At 41.5% G+C, this 8745-nt stretch overlaps 1 protein-coding gene across 3 annotated transcripts; it reads left to right on the forward strand.

Annotated features, from left to right (window-relative positions):
• The first annotated feature begins 463 nt into the window (after nucleotides 1–463).
• Nucleotides 464–4976, forward strand: LOC147632258 (uncharacterized). Of its 3 annotated transcripts, none has more exons than XM_086807066.1 (2): nucleotides 464–1527; nucleotides 2056–4976. In XM_086807066.1, the coding sequence occupies exons 1-2, from the start codon at nucleotides 479–481 to the stop codon at nucleotides 2102–2104; spliced, it is 1098 nt and encodes a 365-aa protein (XP_086663192.1). In that variant the 5' UTR covers nucleotides 464–478; the 3' UTR covers nucleotides 2105–4976. The 3 variants fall into 3 exon arrangements, with proteins under 3 accessions (XP_086663192.1, XP_086663194.1, XP_086663193.1); XM_086807068.1 differs by having other exon boundaries at nucleotides 2061–4976; XM_086807067.1 differs by lacking the exon at nucleotides 2056–4976 and adding an exon at nucleotides 1708–2034.
• Nucleotides 4977–8745: the final 3769 nt, after the last annotated feature.

Consider the following 8745-nt stretch of genomic DNA (forward strand, 5'->3'; position numbering starts at 1 on the left):
AGTAACATGTGAAGGCTTGGATCGAGACGTTCACTATCTAAAAAACACATATTTTAGGGGCTCGACTTTGAATGTCACACACTCAACTTTGAATATCACACAGTCAAATTGGCACCTTCTTAAATTTATTAACAAACCCCTTATGTGAATATCATGTTTTAAATTTATATCGAAAATGTCGAGGTAAAATCCTTTTTGGATGTACATATTTTTGAGTGACGTGAACTAGATGCTATGCATGTTTATCTTAGCTTCAAAAAATGGTAAAATGGCACACTAGAAAAGAAAAGATAATGTGTTTGAAAAAAAACTACCTCAAGATAAACATGGTTGAGGGTGAGTGCCTAAAGTGCTTTTTAGTCCTGGGAAGATTATTAAAAAAAAAAAAACAGAGAGTGTCTCACACGCACCTCAAAATCTTAGACTTCTAGTTTAGGTGAAATTGTAATTGTGAACAGCATAAGGTGAGAGACGCACAATGCTCTTACTATCAAAACCCAAGGCTTTACAGAATTACAAGCCTCTTGATTCATCAGCCATGGCCGCCCGCCTTGTTGGCACACATTTAGCAGCGAGTTTAGCAGCATGCCAGCGCTTTTCCAAGAGCCCCACAGGGCTCGTGATGCAGGACGTCGCCGGCTTCCATCAAACCCGCCTCATCTCATCACGAGCACGATCAGCCATCGGAAGCGGCGTAGGGGCCATCGATCGCCCGCAACTCAGACATTCCTCGGCTATGGCGCATTCTAACTTCCCCGCCGGCCTCAAGGCGCGCCTCGCCGCCGGTCAGCCCCTCTACGGCTCCTTCCTCTGCAGCTTCTCGCCCTCCTTGGCAGAGATCTTGGGTTATTCCGGGTACGACTATGTTGTAGTGGACATGGAGCATGGCCCCGGCGACACCTTCGCTGCCCTCCCCTGCTTGCAAGCCCTCAAGGCCTCAGGGACGTTCTCTGTGCTCAGAATTGCCGCGAATGACCCCACCTTGGCCAAGAAAGCCCTCGATCTCGGGCCGGACGGCATCATGATCCCCATGGTCCAGACATCCGAAGATGCCGCCATGGCGGTGGCCGCATGCAGGTACCCTCCTAAGGGCATCAGGGGAGCTGCATGCGGCATCATTCGAGCTTCTAAGTACGGCATCGATCCGGATTACTCCCGGAAAGTGGAGGATGAGTTGCTGGTCATGCTGCAGATTGAATCCCAGAAAGGTGTGGAGAATGTCGCAGAGATTGCGGCAGTCGACGGCGTAGATTGCCTCATGATGGGGCCACGAGACTTGAGCTCCAGCATGGGCTATCTTGACAACCCTGCTGGCGACCAGGAGGTGAATGAGCTGCTTCACCAAGCTGAGAGAGAGGTGCTTGCTGCCAAGAGAAGCGGCCTCTACCTTGCAGGTATAGCCAGAGCTATAGATCCTCCCTCTGCAATGTTCGAGCGTGGCTATCACATGGTGGCTGGCACTGTTGACATTTCGCTCTTCAGAGACGCTGCTTTGGCGGACATCAAGAAATACAAACCAGTGCTCAGGTAAGTTGCACAAGCACAACACATCAAATAATCCCTTTCACCCAATTTCCTATATGTACAACATACACAGGCATAGTTTTTGCATGATTCTGAAATTTCCATGCGATAATGCCACATCAATAAATGGCATGATTTTCTCCTCCATCTTCTAGCGTTCCCTAATTTGCTAACTTGTGTCAGACCGTGTGCGGCTACAAGCGGCTACTAAGCTTTTGCAAAGGTTATCTTAATTATTAAATCTCTTGGAAATAGGGAGAAATTTCTCTACAAACCAACACATCAGCACACTAGTTATGGGCTGCCCTTGGTTGCCCTCCCCTTCCAGGGAAAAGATTCCCGCTGTACTTCTAGACAAGTATGTTTCCACCTCAAGTAGCTAAATCAAATCCGTTTGAGGTTATGGGACAACTTGTTTGCTAGGAGCGAATGCACGAGACATCCGAGGCCAGTTTCATTATTGGAGAGAGAGAGAGAGAGAGAGAGAGAGAGAGCGTCTACTAAAAACCCAATGGGCCTATGGGACCAAAGTGAAGGTGCAATCCTTAGAGTGCATGAGACAGAGAGAGGATGTACATGAATACTTGAATCATTGTGCAAGACCAAGTGAAGGTGCAATCCTGTGCAGCATCACCCAAATATTGACGAGAGGGTTGTTTTACGAAGATTGTTTTGCAATGTGTACTAGTGCAAGGGTTTCTATACTAAGATTCATCATTGCACACAAGTTACTGTATAACAGTCTTTAGTGTATGCAGCTTATAGTAGGGATTTGTAAATTAGACATGTTCTGTATTACCTTTTGAATTCAGCTGATTTGGGTGATTTATTAGACAGTGAGGTTATATGACACAGTAAAGTCTGGCCTTCTCATATTGGCACCCTGCATGTACCAATCTCCAAACTTCAACGTTGTGTAAGAGTGCAAATTATATGATTCTATGGTGAGCTCTTTGTGAGATGGGTGTTTGATGTTGAGACAGGGCCATTTTCCTGCTGTGAGAAAGCTCTCAAGTCTGATAACTTATCAAGTTGCTTCTAATAAAGAAGCATTGCTGATTACATTTCAACTTGCTTTTGATAAAGAAGCCATGTTCATCGAAAGAGAGGGGGGCTTGTTATAGGTTGGGCAAAACTCATAATTAATGCAGAATTTTCTGCCTTTGATAAAACCTTAAACTTGTTTAGGATAGAATAGCTAATTCAAGATGTTCAAGTACATCTTCTCATTTGTTGGGCAAAGCAGGCCCCAGATGTTTGAAACAGGTCTCTCTCTCTCTCTCTCTCTCTCTCTCTCTCTCCCCCCGTGCAAGTGCATGTCCTATTCCTCGGTTAGGCTGTCTTTACATGAAAAAAAGAAGAGAGAAAAGACACATGTGCCTGTGCACATGCATGTGTTTCTGAAACTCATACCATTTACTAAGAAAAATTTCTGTAGTGGAAGGGTGTAAGGTGAGTGTGTAACGGTGTAAAAGTATATTAAAAAAGTTCCTCGGCTAGTCAAAGAAATTTTCAAAAAAAAAAATTCTGGTGGTTGTGTAAGTGTCACGAAAGACAAACTAAGGAGCTTGAGACACTTTTTGGAAAATTAATTTATTAAGCCTTACATCAATCCCTTTCACTATGGATTGAAGAGGAACCTGTTATTTTGAACAAGAGATTTCGTTACTCTTTAATCTAATTATAACTAAATCTTGAAAATTTCGAGGAGGTATTTGTCCTTTTCCCATCAATTTGAGAAGGCTTCTTTGACAATTAAACAAGTTCTAGGCTAGGCTAAACGTATTTTTTCTCAAGCTGTGGCCTAAGATCTATCCAAGGCTTGGATAGAAAGTTTTCAAATGTTTTGTGCTTAAACAATTTGTTGTTATCTCTCCAAATGTTGTCACATTTTTTGTTGTTTTTTTGGCTTGTAGTAGTAGCACACATAGGTAAGGCGATACCACATGCATCTTGTGTGAAAAAGTAACTAAATCTTGAAAATTTAGTTATATTTAGATTTTGAACAAGCAATTTTGTCACTCTTGCGTTGACAATCGAGCAAGTTCTAGGCTAAGCTAAACCTATTTCTTCTCGAATTGTGTTGTAATATTGATCCAAGGCTTGGATAGGAAGCTTTCAAAGGTTTCGTGCCTAAACAACTTGTTGGTATCTGAACAAATGTTGTAACACTTTTTTGTAGTATTTTGGCTTGTAGCAGTTGCACACAAAGGTAAGGTGTTACTACATGCATCTTGTGTGCCAGAAGGGTTGAGATCAAGTGCATGCATATATGAATTGGATATGGTGTTTGGAAAAAGATTTTATTGAGCCTGACATCAATCCTTTTGACCATGGATTGAAGAGGAAATTGTCATTTTGAACAAGTAATTTTGTCACTCTTAATCTCAATATAACTAAACCTTGAAGTTTTTGAGGAGGTATTTTCTCTTTTCTTATCAGTTTAAGAAGGCTTCTTTGACAATTGAACAAGTTCTAGGCTAAGTTGAACCTATTATTTCTACAACCGTGGCCTAAGATCTATCCAAGGCTTGGATAGGATGCTTTGTGCCTATAGATTTTGTTGGTATCTCTACAAATGCTGTCACATAATTTGTAGCTTTTTGCCTCGTGTGGTAGTTGCATAGAAGGCAAGGCGTCGCACGCATCTTGTGTGAGTGCAAGAGGGATTGAGATCAAGTCCATGCACTTCATTTGCGTGCATATATGAAAGGACACTCAATTGATTTGAAGGGATGAACATGTAAATTCCATGCATCCCATAAGATCTAAGAGTGGTTTTGAGGGGGAGAGGATAAAATGGATTAAGAACTACAAAGCTCCATATGGGCTCACAAACAAGTTGTCTTTATTTAGGCTATAGTCAACAGCCTTACCAGATCTAGAGCAATAACCCCCTAAATTGATTCCCTTTAAAGTGTCCTTCTTATTGAGCAAGAAATTTGAAAGACTGCATGCATTATGTGCTGTACTTGGGTGGCCTTTGGATTGAAACGATGGTAAAAATAAGTAATTGACACATGGATCTTGCTATAAGGTATATCTTGGCATTGGTGTCCAATAGAAGTCCAGATGGAGGGGTCTTCGCGTGGTTAATCAAGTGATCTCAACGCTCATAGGCTATAGAATAAACACAATACAGATAACCCATGGCTACTCTAAGAGATAGATTGAGGTGCCCAAGTTTGTCAATTATGGGTTGCCCCACCAACTCTAGACTGGTTAGTAAGGTGAAACCCAGTCATCCAGAGCTAGTTTTGCTGGTTCAGGTACTAAGAGCAAGCGTTGGCCATAACACAGTCCTACTGTGTGCTACACATCTTGGGACAATGATTCAACCTTTTGCTCATGCATTGTAAGCAATAACGCTAGGGTTTAAGAGTTCAAGTCTGAGTTTTCAGCAGTGTAAGCATTCTATGTGTTCATCAGCAATATACATGGTCGAAACGCAACTATCTCCCCTTGTATTGTGCGTTTTCAAATTTTGTTTGTAATTAGCATTAACTAGCCTTCTAAATAACTTTTAAATTAGGACATAATCAAGCACACTTCCCCTGTTATGTTACGTTGGTATCCAAGTGCTGGGTAAGTCTCTACAACAAGCTCTTACGTTAGGTGTGTTTTCAGACTTCTTGTATTAAGGTTTGCATTTCGTTTTTCCCATTGCCATGTGCCTTAGTTTCATAGAAACTCTTTGGATCATTATTGCATAGTGGTTTGCAGTACGTTTTTTTGCCAACCATGTGCATTAGACTTTTGCGCTAGTCTTGCCTCATCTATTAAAGGCACGGTGCATTTAAGAAACAAGGAGCACGGCATTGACGGCGCGAAAGTTGGGTGTGCGAAATGAAACATGGACAGCCTTCCAATTTTCGTGGGGTGAACTTGGGTGGGCAAGAATTGGGTTATAAGCAACTCGTGCACCTATGGACCTGCGAAACGTGTAGTGTAGCGGTATAGAATTCGTACGGCTACGTGGGGGCACGAGTTCGAAACCTGGTCTGGTGTTGAACTTGAGCACGTTGGGTTGAACTCGGGTTGTTTTAATTCTCGACCGTTTAAAACGCATCGAGATGTCCAACTTTCGTGGCATCGATGCCATGCTCCTGGCTTCTTAAACCGTGTTTTTTATACATGCTCTAGGTAGTCAAATCAGCCACTTTTTCCCAATGAGGTTAAATTCTTCATAGTCAACATGGAGGATGTCCTCAAGAAGCATCTTGCTCAGTTTGGCTAATGACAATTTTTAGATTAAATGCATCAAGCTAACAAGGAAGGGGCGTGGTTTTGCCAATTCAACCTAAAAGTATTGGGAAGCTTAGTGACAATTTAGATTAGATGCATGAGGCTAAGAAGGAAGGTGCACGGTTTGTAATTTCAACTTGAAAGTATTGGGAGACCTAGGAATTATTTTTGATGGAAATATTAACATTAAAATACCCTTCGGTTGACCCTGTATCGATTATTGCAATACTTATTGCATGGCTCTTAGCTACAGTCAATCCCACCTTGAGTTGCGTGCTAGTTCAATATTTAGTTCCCCTTTGTCCAAAAGGGTCACAGATGCCATGTTGACATGTATCAGTCTTTTGTGCATTAATTGTTTGACCTTGGCCTCTTCTTACGCTTGCTGGATTTTTTCTTTTGTAAGCTGTTTCTGTTGTTTTAAGAGATGTTCTTGTAGAAGCATCTCTTGGGTCAGTGGTTCACCAAAATATTTTTTTAGTTTACTTCCATTGACATAACCATCCATTTGGATGCTGTCAATTGTTTCAATTCGGACAGATCCTTGAGGTGTGATTTCTGACACTCGGAACGGTCCCAGACCTCGGTATTTAAGTTTCTTTTTTATGGTGCTACCGACAGTATACATGAGGACAAGATCCCTCGTTTCCAGTTCTTTTTGCTTGAGGTTTTTGTGTCGAACCAACGTTTTCGGCGTAGTTTTTCAACCATGAGCCCATGTGATGCCATCAACCTGGTCTCATCCAGCTTTTCCAAGTCAATTAGTCTTTCGGCTAACATTCTCCGTTAGACGCTCTTATACAACAATTCTTAAGCTTGGGACTAGGTATTCCATGGGCATAACTGCTTCAACCCCATAAGCTAGATGAAAGGGAGTATATCTCGTCACTACCTTATATGATGTGCGATAGGCCCAGAGGGCTGCTGTTAGTTTATGCTCCCAGTCTTTTCGATTTGCTTCCAATGTCTTTGTCAAGATATTACACAAAATCTTGTTTGTACTTTCTGCTTGACCATTGGCCTGTGGGTAATATGGTGATGATTTTCGATGGATTACTAGGAACCTTGCAAGTAAATGATCAATCACCTCATTGTGATAAAGTGTGAGCCACGATCACCAACTAATTCTAACGGACATCCGAACCTCAAGATGATTTGCTCGTATATAAATCTTGTTGTTGTTCGTGCATCAGCTCTCTTTGAGGCTTTGGCTTCTGCCCACTTTCTGAAATAGTCAATGGCTACGATTACATATCGGGCTTGGGAGGATGGATGTGCCACTGGACTAATAGGTCCCACAAAATCTATTCCCCATTTCTCAAATGGTTGTCTTACAATGATGAGGGTTAGCGGCATCTTGTCTCTTTGTTGTGGGATAGTGAAATGTTGACATTATTCGCATCTTTTGACAAATTCTATGGCGTCTCCGAATAACGTAGGCCACCATAGTCTTGCTTGAAGAACTTTTCGAGCTGTAATTTCTCTAAGCAAAATGCCCACCAGCTATCCCTAAATGAGCTTCTTCTAATATGGTGATGAACTCATCCTCTCTAATGCATCTTCTGAGTACGTTATCTTTTCCTAGCTTATAAAGCTCTCCTACAATCAGTTGATAAGGTGCAGCAAGATTAATAAGCCGTCACATTTTGTCTTTGTTCAAAGGTATTTCCTACGGAAACCCATAAGCTAGATACTCTAAGATTTCTTCACTCCATTCGGGTACCATGTCTAACTTAAATAAACAGGCATCAAGAAGATCATCATCAACACTAGTTGTTGGCTCCCCATTTGGAATTCTTGACATGTGATCGGCTAACACATGCTGTGTTTCCTTTCTCACCGACTGTAAAGTCGAATTCCAACAATAATAGCAACCATCGTGTGATTCTCCCTGTGGTGCAAGGTTTATTTACTAGGTATAGTAAGGCTTGATGGTCCACGAAAAATATAAATTTGTTGGCCAAGAGGTAATGTCGATATTTCTTGACGGCATAAACCATGGCCAATCCTTCTCTCTCTGTGGTGGTGGTGTAATTTACTTCTGCATCGTTCAACTGAGTGACGACTAGCGAAGCAAACTAGATAGTCCAATTTGAACTCACTAGGCTGGGCTAATACACAGCCAATTGTAAAATTTGATTGGGGGGTCATAGAATTGGTGCGCTAGCCAATGCTTGCTTTAGATGATCATAAGCTTCCTGACATTCCTGAGTCAACTCAAAGACAATGAGAAGCTTGTATAAAGGTCTGGCTATTTCAGCATAAAAAATTATGAAGCGTGAATAATACCACACATGACCCATAAACCTTTGCACTCCTTTGTAATTGGTAGGTGGTGGTTGGTAGCTCCAATATAATAATGTAAAAGTTACAGGCAATTTACTCCATTCACTGTACCTGTCTAAACCTTCGACACTGTATGCAATTTTGGTTCCCAAAGAAAAGAGGATTTGTAATTATTGGATATTCAATCAGATTATAGTTTTAGGTGCCCAACTTTGCATATGATGTTTCATTAGAAGACCTTGAAGTGAAACTCCTTGGCTAACTAGGAGAGATTGGCTATTCTTCTTGAAAAAATGCCTGTTTTTCGACTAAAGCCAAGGGCACCCACCACTACATGAAACTAGATAACCTCATCTTGCAACCACTCTTCTCTATGTCTCAAATCAATATCTACCACCTCTCACAAGTGATGAGACATCATGTAGCACATACTTGGGATGTGAAGGAGGGAGAAATCGATGATGTTTGTCATACATCACCTTCTTTAGTGTAGAGGGTCTTTCCGAAACAAGTGATGGTCTACAAATTGGACATGCATGATGTCTAGAGGTTGCCAAACCTATTTTAAAATTGAGATGATTGAGAGCCAGAGTAAGATAAGTTTAAAGATACTCTTGCAAGCTTTATGCATAGTCTTGCAAGCTCTATGCATAAAGCCTATGCATAGGCTTGCAAGATTTATGCATAGGC

Source organism: Cibotium barometz, chromosome 13 (genome assembly GCF_041138505.1).
Source record: "Cibotium barometz isolate CiBa-2024 chromosome 13, ASM4113850v1, whole genome shotgun sequence".
Taxonomy (NCBI): Eukaryota; Viridiplantae; Streptophyta; class Polypodiopsida; order Cyatheales; family Cibotiaceae; genus Cibotium; species Cibotium barometz.